The sequence below is a fragment of the Notechis scutatus genome, chromosome 3, assembly GCF_049901735.1.
Source record: "Notechis scutatus isolate UNSWTSFEM ecotype Mainland chromosome 3, rNotScu1.2, whole genome shotgun sequence".
In the NCBI taxonomy this organism is placed as follows: Eukaryota; Metazoa; Chordata; class Lepidosauria; order Squamata; family Elapidae; genus Notechis; species Notechis scutatus.
The window spans coordinates 54,135,687-54,152,704 of NC_142011.1; the positions used below are offsets into that span (position 1 = coordinate 54,135,687).

The 17,018-nt window shown below is 37.5% G+C and overlaps 1 protein-coding gene across 1 annotated transcript in view; it reads right to left on the bottom strand.

The window, feature by feature from the left end:
- The window catches only part of SORT1 (sortilin 1), a 47,359-nt gene that overhangs the window by 28,259 nt on the left and 2,082 nt on the right, over positions 1 to 17,018 (bottom strand). The window contains exon 2 of the mRNA XM_026677886.2: positions 94 to 153. Coding sequence (XP_026533671.2) covers positions 94 to 153 — 60 coding nt within the window. The remainder of the gene's footprint in view (positions 1 to 93; positions 154 to 17,018) is intronic.

Genomic DNA, 17,018 nt, shown 5'->3' on the forward strand with positions numbered 1-17,018 from the left:
TGAAACCAGTCACTGCATGTAACTATTTCATATATTATACTTTTGCTCCGTCTGAATACTTAAAATATCTGCTCAACCAATGTTATTACTTACTCCAGTGCTATCTCCAATCCAGGAAAGGGACACTGAGCCACTGAGGTCATTGAAGACACGCTGTAAAGACAATTGCAAATACATTTTAGTCCCTGTTCCTGTAGCTTACATTATTCAGCAAACACTCTTTCCCTTTCTTCCAAGAAAGTTTCTTCCTAGAAACTTATTTCTGGACACCATATTCCTCACAATCTTATTGCCCGTTAAATTTAATAGTTATAATTTCCCAATAAGGTATATAATATAACCCTTATGGAATTGATCCTCTAGAACAGGGGTATCAAACTGAATTTCATTGAGGGCCACCTCAGGGTTGTGTTTGATCTCAGGAGCTGGGAGGGCATGGCTGGAGAGGGCTTGGCCAGCCCCACATGATGGCCCAGGCAGGGCTGGGTGGATCCATTGTCTCCAGGGGAGGAATTTCTCCATGCCTCCTTACCTTGTGATCAAATGCACTTTTGCTAGTAGTTTGTTTTGCTAGCCCTCTGCCAGAAAAAACAGAGCAAAACAGAGCTCAAGAGGGGTGCATGTGGCCACCCAGGTTCTGTTTTTGGCTGCGATGGCCTCCTGCAGCCCTCTGCCAGCGAAAATGGAGCTCGGACGGCCGTGCACAGCCATCCTGAGCTCCATTTTTGCTGGCAGAGGCACTGCGGGCTAGTCATTCATTTTTTTCCAGGGCGGCCCTGCGGGCCGGATCCAGCACCCAAGCCTAGAGTTTGACACCCCTGCTCTACAGCATGCGGGCCCAGCCCCCTGTCACATATGGCTCTGTACAGCTAGTAATGTAACCCCACAAGATTGTAATCATTTAATATTATTGTGTGAGTTATATACACTAACTATATTGTATATTTTAAATGTGGCCCAGGACAATTCCTCTTCACTCAATGCAGCCTAGGCAAGCCAAGAGCTTGGTCACCCATGCTATAGAGTGGGGCTTGGCAACCTGCGGCTCGAGAGCCACATGCGGTTCTTTGAGCCCTCTCCTGTGGCTCCCTGTCAGATGATCCCACCACTGGAGGCCCCGCCTCTCACCCTTCCCTCGCAGTCACTTCTCACCTGAGAAGGTAAGGGCAATGGCGGCGGATGGAGACTTGCTCCGTATTCCAAGGTGGGAGTGAACCACCCCTCTACTTGCCTCTTCTTCCGGCCTTTGTTGGTGCTGTGCGCACCTCACTCGCTCAGGGAGACGCTCAGCCCGGCCCAGCTGCAGATGATGCTATGCATCATAATGGGCTCCAGGAAGAGGAGGGAACACCATCTCCCCCATTGTGAAGTGCTCTAAATTTAAGTGTGCTGTGCAAAGTGCTGCAAGAGTAGCAAACAGGCCATGGAGGTGGTGAGAGCAGTGGTGTCAGCCACAGCCAAACCAGACCAGTGTCTCGGGGCAGAGAGAAAGATGTGTGTCTCCCCATATTCCTCTCACTGCCTCCATGGCCTGCTCACTGCTGTTGCAGCACCTTGCACAGCACACTTAAATTTAGCTTGCTTCACAATGAGGGAGACAGCGTCCCCTCCTCCTCCTGGAGCCCATTATGATGCAGAGCATCGGCTGCAGCTGGGCTGGGCCAGTGTCTCGGGTTGGAGAGAAAGTTGCATGCTTCCCCAAGTGACTGAGGTGTGCACAGCACCAACAAGGGCAGAAGAAGAGGAAGCACTTCACTCCCACTCTGGAATATGGAGCGAGTCTCCATCAGCCACCATCACCTTAGCTTCTCAGGGCAAGCGAGAAGTGAAGGGGAGGGGGAGGGGCGGTGCCTGCCAGTGGTGGGTTCAGTCAAAAGGAAGCCACATCAGGGGGACAAAAGAGCTTCATTTATCTGGGAACCTGAAATGTCTCTTGATTTAAATCATATAATAAAGAAGAAGAAAGAACATCAGCCCCAAAAAATCCCAATAACATCAGCCAAAAAACCCCGCAACCCTCGTGTTTGGAAATGGTTCAAGAGGGAACACAGACACACACACATACACACACACACACACACACACACAAGAGAGAGAGGAGAGAGGGAAAAAGAGAGATGAGAGAGGGAGAAAGAGAGGGATGAGAAAGAGAGGGGGATGAGAAAGAGAGAGAAAGAGAGAAATTAAAGAGAGGGAGAAAGAGTGAGAAAGAGATGAGAAAGAAAGAGAGATGAGAAGGAGAAAGAGAGAGGGAGAGGGAGAAAGATGAGCGAGAGAGATGAAAGAGAGAGAAAGAGAGAGAGATGAGAGAGGGAGAAAGAGAGGGAGACAGAGAGATACAGAGAGGAAGAGAGAGAGGGAGGGAGGAGAGAGAGAAAGAGAGGAGAGAGAGACAGAGAAGCCACAAAACCTGGGTAGGCGTGGCTGAGAGGGTCATGTGACTGGTGGGAGTGAGTGATATTGAGTTGGCCATGCCCCCCAGGTTTTGTGGCTCCTGGTGTTTTCTTTTCTGTGGAAAATGGGTCAAAATGGCTCTTTGATTGTTTAAGGTTGCAGACCCCTGCTCTAGACGCTTAGACTTGGATAACAGTATAATCATCTCTTAAGGCAATATCAATGTATTCTTCCTGCAAATGAAGTCTGACCAGAATCAAATACCACAGATCTCTTAGATAAGAATCAGCTGATGCTCAAAAGCCTTCTTCTAACTATGTCACTTCATTGAAGCAAATAAATATATCTTTCCTACAAGATTATCTATAAAGATAAGATAACCTTTATTGTCACATTTTTCTGTGAATATACAGGCACACATTAAAAAATGAAATTCTGATTCCCACTCTCAAAACTATACACACAAACACACGTGTCATGCACACACAGATACACACACACATATTAATCATAGACCATTTAGAACACATAGCGGAAAAAAGACTCTTGAAGTTTATAAGGTTAAATGTCATAGTTTCTATGTTTATTTAAATGCTAAAATAATGTTCTAGCATAGGGCTGTCATGTGCTGGCCACGCCCACGCCCGGTTCAGCGAAGAGGGGGAAAAAATCCCGATACGTCACATTTCGCCGCCATGACGATGTGAGTTTGACACCCCTGTTCTAGCATATCACTCTGTTGTTAGCCAGCATTTTAGTTAGCTATACACAGGTGGCAAAACACCATTACAAAAGCAATTCTTGCTCTAGAATAGAATATTACTACAGTACTTCCTTTCATACTTCCTTCTAATTTATTCTCCTCTTTCTTTTTGGTATTAGAATTAAGGTAGTCTGCTTCAATGACACAAGCACAAAATCATATCACTCAAACATTTTTTAACCCAAGTGCCCAAGTGACAATAAAATAAAAAAGGCTCTTCACATTTCCCATTCTCCCCTAAAATGGCTTAAAAATGATTTGGGCAGAGCAACTGTAAGCTAAAAATAAACTAAATAGGCCAACCATCCATCGTTCCAGTATGCATCTGGTCTTAAAAAAACCGCTACAATACATAATCAGAGTATAGCATTAGAGAACTCTGTGTAATATACAATAATGGTCCACATTTCTCTTATTTATATTTCCTGAAGTCTGTAGCAAAACTTGCTCAACAGGATCACAGCCATAACAATAAACTTGTGTGTTGCATAAGGCATGACACTCTTAATGTTCCGAACATACAAGCCAACCATATTATTGTTTGCCTAAAAATATATGTTAATGCTGCTTCAGAAAGAAAAACAAGTATACATTCAAAATTCAAATCACTAATTCTTCTACAAAGGCTGTAACACTTCCTTTAACAGCTCCATAAGCACCTGAGCCCAGAAATATCACAATTCAAACACTGTTGTAGAGTAGAAAACAGACTACTGATCAATCAAACCAGTGTAAGAATCAATATGAAATACACAACCCGAGTTTCCAAATATATCTTCAAAATAAGAAAAATAAAAGCACACTAAAAAATGTGACATTGGCAGAACAATTACTGTTCAGAAAGCTAAACAAAGTACTTCATCCTCAGGAATCCAGGTGCAAATGTTGGTTCCCAGAGGAAAGGAGATGGCACAAGAAATGCTGCAAAACACAGCCTCATTTTGATACTACTTTCCTGAACACCATATATTTAATGCTGCACAAATAAAATCATAGTCATGTTATAATTGCAACTAGCAATGTGTTTCATATGAATAACATTTTAAGGAAAAAGCAAATACTGTGTTATAGCTACACAGATATGTAAAATAGAGAAAACTGATCCTATGGGTATAAAATTACCCTTGGCTATGGAAACATAGCTGTAATTAGCAACCGGTCTGAAGGAGGAAGAGGTTGCTAAGAGCTATTTGTGTAACAGACAGCTTCTTCAATAAAGGCACAGAAGGAGAAATATGAACTATTCTAAAAGCTGGTATCTGATTCAAATATATCTTTAGCTTTGTTGCTAAATATCAGCCTACTTGTAGAGTTAAAATTTAGAAGCAGCAGTAAAATTGGATACAAGCATTTGGTGGAAGAACAAGTAAAACAGGAGCAAGTAATACAGAAAAATGAAGAGAAAACCAAGAGTTATTATTTGTGACTTGAAATAGAGCATTTTAACAATCTTAAACTGCTGCATGGCTCCACTGGAGACCCAATGCACTGTCCATATTACTCAACAATATACCGTATTTGCCGGCGTATAAGACAACTTTTTTGCCCTGAAAAACATGCCTCAAGTGGGGGGTCGTCTTATACGCCGTATATCCACTACCGGCTTTCGGATGCTTGTTGGACGCAGCGAAGGCGCCTCTGGCTTCCCAGATCCCCTGCGTCGCTTCCGCTTCATCCCGCTCGCCTCGCTCCGCCCGAGGCTGCAGCCTTCCTGCTCTTCCCATGGCCCCTGGCACTCCGCCCTGCCGCTGCAGCCCCGGGATTTCTGGAGGGCGTTTCCGGTGGTGGTGGGGGTCGTCTTATACGCCGGGTCGTCTTATACGCCGGCAAATACGGTATTTAAAAGAACCCCAACCAGTTAATCCTACATTTTTTCCAGGAGCTCATTTTTAAAAATCACTCAACTCTTATGATAAATACACAGGGGTGGGATTCTACCAGTTCGCACCTATTCGCTAGAACCGGTTGTTAACATTCTAAGCAGTTCGGAGAACCGGTTGTTAGAAGAAATTACTGGCCTAATCCTGTAAGGAAGGCAGGAAGGAAACATTCTGGTGTTGCTTACAGAAACTGTCTCTCCATTAAACCTTATTACATTCTTGGCAGGACTAGACTTCCTGTCTCAGGAACTTCTCTGGAGTTTTTTTCCCCCTCCTTTACTGGTACTTTGCTTGTGTGGAGTGACCATTCAAAGTTACAATGACACTGAAAAAAGTGTCTTATGACCATTTTTCACACTTACGACTGCTGCAGCATCCCCAGTCATGGACGCCAGGCGAGGAGATGCGTGCCTCGATGTGAGTGATATTGAATTGGCCACGCCCAGCCAATAACATGACCACCAAGTCATGACCACAGAACCGGTTGTTAAAAAATTTGAATCCCACCCTGTGTATAGATATTCCTCGACTTACAACCACAATTGACCCCAAATTTCTGTTGCTAAGTGAGACATCTGTTAAGCGAGTTTGCCCATTTTACAAACTTTCTTGCCACCATTGTTAAATGAATCTCTGTAATTGTTAAATTAGTCAAAATGTTGTTAAGTAAATCTGGCTTCCCCATTGTCTTTGCTTGCAAAAAAAAAAAAAAGTTGCAAAAGGGAACACTGCAACTGTCATAAATACATACTAGTTGCCAAACATGCAAATTTTGATCACATGATTAAAATGGTCTTAAGTCTGAAAACTGGTCATGCGTCACTTTTTTCAATGCTACTGTAACTTTGAACGGTAACTAAGTGAACTGTTGTAAGTTGAGGACTAGCCGTACTAAGCTGAATTTGATAGATCCACAGTCACCTAATGAAGTTTCCATGACTGAGGATAAATCTGAATCTGGGTTCCCACACAGGAACCCTTTTGATAGCTAACTCCTCTTCAAGAATTATTTATTTATTTTATTTGTATTTATTTGATTTATTTGATTTGTCAATTGCTTACAAGATAATAGGTATAAGTATAAACATGAGTAAGAACACAGGAAATAGGTACAAATAAATGGGGACAATAGGACGGGGATGGTAGGCACAATTGTGCATTTATGCACGCCCCTTACAGACCTCTTAGGAATGGGGTGAGGTCAATAGTGGATAGTCTGAGGTTAAAGGAGTGGGGGTTAGAGGATGTAACAACAGAGTCAGGTAGTGCATTCCAGGCTTTGACCACTCTGCTGCTAGTCGTATTTTTTGCAATCAAGTTTGGAGCGGTTTACATTGAGTTTGTATCTGTTGTATGCTCTTGTATAGTTGTGGTTGAAGCTGAAGTAGTCATTGACTTGTAGGACAGGGGTCCCCAACCACTGGTCCGCGGACCGGTACCGGTCCGTGGAACAACTCCTACCGGGCCGTAGCTTGCTGGGCGCCGCCATCTTTTTCATGAAAAAGTGCTTCCAGTGAGCTTTTCCGGTAGAAAGCTCACCGGAAGCACGTTTTCATCAAAAAAGATGGCGGCGCCAGCGCTCCGTGAGCTTTTCCGGTGAAAGCTCACCGGAAGCACGTTTTCATCAAAAAGATGCGGCGCCCAGCTGATGCCGGTACCGGACGGCGTCAAAAGGTTGGGGATCACTGTTGTAGGACATTGTAGCAGATAATTTTGTGTACTATGCTTAAGTCTAACTGTAGGCGGTGTAGTTCAAGATTGTCCAAGCCCAAAAGTTCAAGCCCGATGGTATAGGCCAGGGTATTCTGTTGCGAGCAGAGGAGTGTAGTACTCTTCTTGTGAAATACTTCTGGACTCGCTCAATTGTATTAATGTCCGATATATAGTGCGGATTCCAGACAGATGAGCTGTATTTGAGTATTGGTCTAACAAAGTTTTGTATGCCTTAGTTAGCAATTCAATATTACTGGAGGAGAAGCTTCTTAAGATTAGATTTACAGCTCTTAATGCCTTTTTGGCAATGCTGTTACAGGGAGCTCTGGCACTTAGGTCATTTGATATGAGTACTCCAAGGTCCTTGACAGAGTGAGGGTGGTCAACGAGGTTATTTTCATCATCATCATCATCATTGTCTAATCTCCATAGAACTGTGTAACATTTTGACTTTAAAGAATGCTCCAAAGCACCTTTTTGTCTTTGAATATGAAAAACTAAGTACTGAATAATTTGGTTACATGGTTTTCTCCCAATTTTTATACTATCGTTCTAATTCTATAACCACCTATTCCTTTTTCCAAGGTTACACTCAACTCTTTTATGTCAACAGCATCAGAAAGTTGCTTCCTTTCACTTTATTAATGATAAGACCAAGGTTCCTTTTTGACCTCACAATAATAACTTCACTTTGACAGTGTTCTCTTCATAACTGCATTCAGAAATTTTAATCAGCACTGGTCAGTTCTTGATACAGCAGCCCAAGTAGTACACTGGAATCCTGTAGAACAGTTAATTTGATTCCTCCTACTTTCTTCAGAACAGCTGTGCTCTGAAATACTTTGCAATTCCTTCCACATTAGCCCTCATTTTCAGAGCACTGTAATCTTTTGTTAGAGATTGCTACATTATGTTATTAATTTTGAGACTTCTTACTTCAAGACAAAACTACATACTAGGCATCTGAAGTTATTTTGTTAGTTATTTTGTTAGTTTTTAATAGCTTCTACTGCTTTTTGTACATATTAATAGTGCATGCATTTCTTAATATATTAGTTGGTTTTTAATAAGGAAGGATTTTTTTTTCTGTTGCTCACAAGCATTTCTGAGAATATTATTATGGATATTGCTCCCATCAATTTTCTTGATTTCTGTATTTCTCAGGGCCTTCTTATAAGTTATATTTATAAAGTATATTTATGTACAATCTACCTATTTCTACCGTATGTAAGTAGACTGTATCCCACGTTAAGGTACTCAATAACATTTATAAACACATTCATAAATATATGGAGAGTTTGCTACTTAAATTCTCAGCAATTTTATGTCAATTGATGGTTGCTACAAAACATTTATTTTGAACATTTATACATTTATTTCAACTGACAATTGAACAGCTGACAAAGTTAAAAATTATAAGCTGGACATGGCACAGATTTCTGTTTATATTCATTTTCCTTCTATATATTTATTTGGGTGAATTTTAAAATCAAGGTCATCTTCCTTGGAAGCAAGTTCAGGTAGCCCACAACTTAAGGGCACAATTTCTGTTGTTAAGCAAGACAGTTGCTAAGTTAGTTTTGCTCCATTTTATGACATTCCTTGCCACAGTTGTTAAGTGAATCACTACAGTTGTTAAGTGAGACTGCCTGTCAGAAGGTCCCAAAAGCTGATCTCAGGAGACTGCAACAGTCATAAATACATGCCAGTTGCCAAACACCTGAATTTTGATCACGTGACATGGGAATGCTGCAATTGTCATAAGTGTGGAAAAACAATTATAAGTCACTTTGTTAAGTTCAAATGGTCACTAAAGAATGGCTGTAAGTTGAGGATTACCTGTACAGTAAAATAATTTCAATGTGCTGAAATGTTTTTGCAACTTTACAGTGAAATTCATTTTAAGAAATTGCAATATACATGTCACAGGCACTGTGTACAAGATACAAAGATTATATTTTTTGAGTCTATAGCATTAGATGTGTTCAGGATATACAACATAAATTATGTTTTCTCTTCACCATTAATTTTTACAAAGCAATTTTATTAGTTGCCCAACTCCAATGGACTCTACAAATATGCAAAATACCCATTTCAGTATAAGTCAAATTAGCATCTGTTGCATACAGAATGAGAACTTGTAGCTCAGGAAGAAGGTAAGAATTAATCTATTTAGTTTCTGGTCAAAATCAGAATTTAATGCAAGTTTTGTGCATTAACCTAGTTAAGCTTTTACTGTTAATTTAATTAAATGTACATTAGAATATGCAATATATTGCAAGTAACTGCATACCAAAAGTTATGGATTGCAGAATGAGAGAATTACATGACAAATACTTTTTAGATAAAATTGGAAAACTCCTAATCGTGTTGAATCTCAAGTGCCTAGTTCTTCAAATTTCTTCAGATATTTGGTTCCCATATTGCAACATCTGCAGTTTGCTGATATATTTCACAATCCAATTAAAATACTGATTTTAACTGAATCTATTCGGGAAATCCCCCTGCCTTGTTAGTTTGCAACGTGAGACTATTCTATGTTTATATTCATTTATTAAAACTAGATATATGTTACAGACTGAGATTATAGGCTTTAACATTTCTGCCATGCTAGAATTGATGATGTTTGTGGATTTAGTTTTGCTGGTTTTTGTGGTATTTTATTGAAGGTGCTGCAGGATAACTTTTAAAGCACCTTTTAATATCCATAAAGTGCTTTAAGTTAGAAAAATGAGGAGTTCTCAAATCTAAGATGGTGGAAGTACATACCATTTTCTGGAAGAAAAAAAAGGAGGGCAGTTTCCATTATAAATGCACAAGGACTAGGAAGAGTTAAAAGGAACACAAATAGAGGATAAAAACCAGATGGCTTCAGCTATAAAATAGCTAAATAATCCTATCAAACAAGTTTATGTGAACAGCTCTTCATCAAAGCTGAAAGAGGTGTTGAGCTGTGTACTGCAGAGGTCTCCTCAGGCCTGTGCTATTCAATATATTTCCAAATTAGAGAAGGGGTTAAAACTGAGTTTATCAAATTTCTTGACAACACAAAGATAAGGAAGGATAGCAAACATCTTGTAGAACAATATCATGATTCAGGTGATTCAAGCAGCAACAATAGGCATAAGCTGCTAGACAAATTAATTTCAGTAGAACAGACATAATAATTTGGGTAGGAAAAATTAAAAGTAGGTCCACAGAATGGGGGATACCACACTGGGTAGCAGTACATGAGAAGATTATTGAGATAGCTTGATGAAGCACAAGCTGAGCATGAGCCAAGAATATGATGCCTACGCAGAAAAACTCAAAATAAAATAAAATCCTAAACTGCATTCCCCAGAAGGAACGGGTTAAGATCAACAAAACTACCCCCACTTTCCTCCTCTCTATTTTGCATTGTTCAGATTACATCTAGAATACATCACCACGTTCTTGGCACTGCAGCTTAGGAAAGACATTGACAAATATTCATGCAATGAAAACGAAGTATTTGTTTAAATATTTGTAAGTGTTTTGTCAATATTTTGTTTTGTGCATTTTGAAAAATAAAAAAGGAAAAACCCAGGAGGAACAGTTGGAAGTGTTGGATTTGTTTAGCCTGGCAAAAATATAAGTGGGGAAGTCTCTGAAACATGTAAAGGATCCTCATGTAGAAAACAAGATAGACTTGAACAACGTTGCTCTAGAACATAAGATAGTCAGTTTACATTGCAAGAAAATAGAGTTCAATTGAACACCATAATGATAAGAGTTGTTCAACAACAGAAACCACTAGTTTGGGAAGTGGGTAGATTCTCCTCCAGAAGTATTCAAGCAGAAGCTGACTAGTCATCTGCTGTACAGTTAGGTCTTCAATCAATGCCCTATCATTATTCTAGACATTTTTCTGCATCTTGTTCAACAAACTGAATTTTTCAGCACCATTTTGTTTTATTCTATCATTAGTATTAATCATTTGATTATACTGTCAGTTCACTGCTCAAGGTAACAGATGTATTAGCCAATTTTTTTTCTTTCTATAAATATCTCTGGAACATTAATGTTTACTCTTTATGCTTTATGCTTCTTGAACTAATTTCTTCACTGCTCCTAAGCACAACATATACCACGAGATCTTCTTGTGTCCCTAAATCTGGTACTGCACTTGTATTATTTGGCTATACATGCATTGTTATAGTAGTTACATACATATTCAAAGCATAGCAGACCAAATAATATCTAGCCAAAGCTGATTTAAGGGGTACATATTTGCTTGGAATTAAATTGCTTTTTAATCACGTTACCATTATACAGTTGCAAGGATAGCAACCCTTTATATAACTCTGAAAGATTCTCTACTACTACATAGAGGTCATAGTTTAATGCCCCTGCTTCTCATTTCTTCAAAATGCCCAAAATTAATCAAACAATAATTCTTTAAAATAATCGACTTAACATTAACATAAAATTAAATGCAATATGGGACACAGCAGCACAAATACTAGCACCAAACTGCATATATCATCTACATCTGCACCTTATAGCTATGAAAACACTGCACCTGCATCACTGCTACCTTAGCAATAATATGAAGGGTTACATGAGAGGCTGCCAAGCTAAAATGCAGCAGTAATGATATGTTAGCTGGGGAACAGCTGGGGAAATTTAGATCTTCAATAAAACAGACATTCAAAATCAAAATTGTTTACTTGAGATTCCTCACTATTAATAACTCATTTAGCATTCAACGAGAGCGAAAAGCATAGCTTAGCACTTTGTTTTGCCAGAATTACTATAAAGTTCACAAATTAGTGTCATTAGCACATCAGTGTCACAATCTTTCTGGAAGGCTACAGTAAATAGCAGGATCACAGCATTTGCCCAGGTCTTGACTTAAGGCAGTTCAATTACCATTGAATCATTCAGATGGCACTGCCAGAGTATATTTGTCATCTGGAGAACTGTGATTTATAAGTTCTGATGCTGTTTAACATCCACAATTATGTAGGAGGGATAGCACAAAGTGAAAGGAATGCACTTATGGCAAAGTCATAATCACCTATTTAACCACATAGGTGAGATTACTGTGAGGCAGGTTATAGTTTCGCCAGGGCTCAAAGCAGTATAATAAATTTGCAAGATTGCTAGACCAACCTTTTCTTCAATTCTTCCATCCTAACAAATGATACTGGTAGAACTGCCAATATCTCAAGTGAGGTGACTCATCTCAAAGGGCGTATACTGAATGTGTCCTAACACTAGTAATAGTGAGCAGTATTCACAATTTATAATACAGAACCTGAAGGGGATAAAAATTGGGCATATCAGCATTAATTATGCTTTCTGCAATCTCACTTCAGGAAGAGTGAAAATAATTGTGAGAGTTAGTTGTCTCCTGGTCTAAGAAAAGCAACTAGGTATCTAATCTGTCTATTGCCAAAACAAGAGAAATCATGGGTGCTCTGACTACAAGAAAAATATGTTCTGCCTTTACACAACTCGGTGCAATAAATACTGACTTCGCTATAAGTAAGGCTCACTATTGTTGACTTACCAGAATTCTTCCAAAATTAGCTTCCCATTAGGGCCAGTATGGAAACAGCAAGGAACACATATCAGAGGAGAAATTATTAATTTAATTCCAACACTGTGGCACTCAAGAAATAACCCAAGAGAAAAATAAGGAAATAACCTCTTCAGCATCACTTATTCCAGGAGTATTTCTGAAGCCTCAAGAACCGATGACACTATGCTACCAAAATACGGTAGTGCAACGCAAAGTGTATTTTGCAGAGAGGAAAGGTTGTAAGGCAGAAGTGGTCTTCAGTAGTTTCTGACCGGTTCTGGAGAACCAGTAGCAGAAATTTTGAATAGTTCGGAGAACCAGTGAATACCATCTCTGACAGGAGATTTTACAGTATCCTTCCCCTGCCACGCCCACCAAGCCACGCTCACAGAACCGGTAGTAAAAAATTTTGAATCCCACCACTGTTGTAAGGCTTACATACTTATTTTGTATTAAATCTTGAAACTTCCTCCCCTATCAAAATGGGGGGAGGCTTTGAAATTGAACTTCAGCCCTTTTCAGTGTAATGGGTACTTTCTCAAATATGTAGTTCTTACTGTCGTTCATAGTAAAGTAAATAAAAATACAGTATCTAACCATTCAAATCTTTCTTGTCCTAGAAAAGGGGCAGGGAAAGTTTTAGCACTCTTAGAAACTTATTCAAAACATGAAAAACTTGTCTCACCAGTTTACTGAGCCATAAATCATACACTGCTCTCCTTACTAAAAGTGATATCATGATGACCTAAAAGTACGGATTGAGATGGACACACAAAACAGCTTTGATTTTTTTTTCAGGGTTGCCTACACATCTAAATATAAAGAACTCCTACATATAACTACCAGTACAGTATTAACATTGTAATTCATTCTTCTCAATAGTATATTTATTGCAAATAGTATCACCACATGTAATGATATAGATCATTGGTTGCAGAAATGATTCCTAACTACCCTCTGACATTTTACAACAAACCACAACAAAAACATAAAACATAATAGCAGTAATAAAGAATATTTAAAATAATAAAATAGTAAAGAAGGCACTGCTAAAAAGAATCCTCAACTTTTAGAGGATGATTAATGAGGAACAAAGAGTGGCCTCTCCTGAGAAAGTTCTAGAAGCCACAACAATCAGAAAATACACATTTTTAAAAAGATATTTAAAAAAAAACACATTGCATACCACATTTACTTACTTCTTACTAGTTTCCAAGTTAGCTAAATAATAAATTACTTATTGTTTAAATAAAATAATGACATTTGGATATTTATCCTGTTTTTATTTTTTATTTATTGTCTTGGAGACTGAGAAGATCCAGAAAAATTCTTATGACAATGATACTGGACTCTGGCACTTTATAACACCATGACCATTTCCTAAGGGTTTTTTTTCCAATAAAAATATAAAGATAAATTAAAGATAAATAGGGTAGAGATCACCATAACATTTGAAAACATTTGCTAGATCAAATAAATCTGATACTGAATTTAAACTTAACTCAGAAAATAGAAACCATTTATTGACTATACTGGACATAGACTTAAACTACACCTGAAGTTCGAGTTTTCTTTAGCACAAACTTTAAAAAAGGTTTTGCTTACTTGTTATAATAACTACAGACGCTATCAGATTCAACCAAAATTGCTATTAATGGTTTGTCGTGATTATTCATATCATATTGGTTGCCTTTCCTAATTATTGATAACAATAGTTTTAAAGTAGTACACTGATATAAGATCACCTTTAAATATAGTACTATAGTTAATAAAAATATTATTTAATTTTACACAGTTTGTAATATTTTTCTATTTTTTATTTTTTTCTTTATCTTTTTATTTGGCTGCACTTTTAAATATCTGTTTATATTTGGAAGAAGAGTCCTAATTCGCTGATACAATGGGTGTGAGACAGCAGCATGAGGTTCAGATATAATTTTAACTATTACTTTTTAAATGTGCAAAAAGAACATTGTGAAAGCCATTGTTAGTTTTCTAGCCTCTAACAGGCACTGTCTATTCTATTACAGATGACAGCAACTGAACAGACACTACAAGCAAACAATTCCACATTCTTTCACGTGCTGAGACATCAAGCTCTTGTGAGGCTCTTTTATCATGTAAGCTTTGCATTGAAACAGATGAAAAATATCCTTGTGTAAGCTGAAGGCAAAGGACTGGCGAGCAAAGTATCCAAGTATTTCACAGTTCAGTGGCAAATGGAATTAAACCAAGATCTCAATTCCATTCCATTCCAGCAAATATAAATAAATGGCTTTTAGAAGCTTATCATAACTATAAGCTAAGTATCTGAGATACATCACATAACAAGACATGACTTCCAACTTCCAAAGCTCTACTGATAGAGGATACTTTAATAACAATGAAATTTTAGGGCAATCAGGGGAAAAACAGGAATAAATGAAAGAGGGCAGATGCAGGTCTCCAAATATTAAATTCAGATTTCCCATCAGTATGGGTAATGGTAAGAGACAATGGGACTCTAAGATTTCTTAATAGACTCTTGTTTAATATTGACCAGGTCTGATCCAGCTAAGCTTTTCTAAGATCAGCCAAACTTTGCTTTAAATTATCTACATATTAGGAAAAATATCTATAGTACCAGAGACACACATTTTAATGGATTGCTAAGATATTTTGAAAAAAGCCCCTAAACTCTCCTAAACCAGGAAAGATGGGAAAAGAAACTTCAAACAAGTTGGTAAATTGACTGTAACATAATTCCTATCCTGTAAACAAATAGCCTAAAGAAAACATTCTAATTGCAGGCCCACTGTCTTACCAGTTGGTCAGGTTTTCCCTTTCTATTAAGGCCAGATCTCCGCCTTGGCTAGCAAGAGTATAAAATGAATGTTTCACCTGATTTCCTGCTTTGTACTCTCTAAAAAATAACTAGAAAAAGCCAGATCTTGGGGGAAGGAGGCAACCTTCCCTTAATGATTCTGGAAAATGAATACACAAAGATACAAATTGATATACAGTATAATACTCTCAATAGATATATAAACAACATTGATTTGTTACAAAACACAAATTTAAAAAAATACAATTCATGGACAAGAGGTGGAGGAAAAGTGAAAAAGCAAAATGTCATCGAATTAGACATAAGGACAGAGATTCCCTAATACTGGGTACTCTTTTTTCACATATCCCAAAATACTTTTTTTATATCCCATGGACATAATTATATGATTTTTCTGAATTGTAAATATTTTTTTCAGATAAGTATTTAGCTGCAGATGGATAAATAAGTATTCGAAAATTGAAAGTTTTGCAGTACATAAACCACAAAATTTAATTTAAAATTTTTAAATTTAAACATTGCAGAAGATTAAGACAGATAAGATTTTAGGTTTACTAAATATAGCATTTTCTTAATATTTTCAGAATATTTCATTAATTCATTAGAATTCTTTCTGCTGCTATATATTGTTTAACTCAACCGTGTATACTGTTATTAGAAGTACATATACAAATGCATACTCACTGTTACCTAACACAGTTGATATTTATCCTAACTAAAAAGAGTTTGAGCTTAAGATCTCAACTTTTCCTCTTAGTATTTCAATGGAGAAACTAAGCTAGAAATACATGCTGTAAACTAGCTTAATGAAAATGGACAAACTTCAACAAGAAGAAAATATAAAGGTTTCCCATAGCAAACTATGATAAACTTTCCATTTGATGTGATAATCATACATATTAAACACAGCTGCAGATCATGGAGAAAATGACAGTTCAACGTAAAGATATATTCAGAACTAAGTCAGTTAGAGAATGGGAACAGAAAATAATGAAACAAGCATGTACAATGTGTGGGAAATCCCATCCACTCTGGTTCACTAAGAGGGGCTCAGATGATCCAGTTATCTATTAGGATTTTTAGACTGACACACACATGCAATATTCTGATTTACCAGAAAAAAACTCCAAAGTACAATACACAAAATACAAAAGCAGCACAATCTCTGCTGAGAAAGAACACTATACAATATGTATAATGCCATTAACTATAGATACTGCGATGAATATGTTGATTAGAATCATACTCATTTGCATAAGAAAATTTTCAGGAAAAAAAACATTTCTGCTTCTTATAATAATTATTTTCCCTATAAAAAGTGTTTAGGTATTAATATGTACATCCCTTTCAAAATCCGGTAAAGTACTATATTGGCTCTAAAGCAGTTATGATAAAGCACATTGAGACAAATTATAGTCAATAAATCAATACCAATACTTTGTATCATATATTTAATGGTAATAATACACAAAATACAAAAGCAGCACAATCTCTGCTGAGAAAGAACACTATACAATATGTCAGAAGAACATTACCCTTTAGAACCAGATTCAACTGAGCCAATCTGCGTTTAACAGAGCTTTCAGTCTTACATGCTCACAAAACTGATAAAAACTTGAATTTAACAAAATACCAGCTGAGAACTTGTAGTAATCGCTGGCAGAACAACAACTGCTCTATTTTTTTCATATATAACAGTAATAATGAAAACCAGCATCAACCATATGGACAGTAAAGAATAAATGTAACAATAATCAGGAATGGGAACAGTAATTTGTTCAAGGTAGATAGATATATATTTATGAAACTCTCAATTCAGAGGATTTTCACTATTCTTTCCATTTTAGAATTTTATTTTAAAAGCAAGCGACAATGTAATTCCAAAAATAACACAAC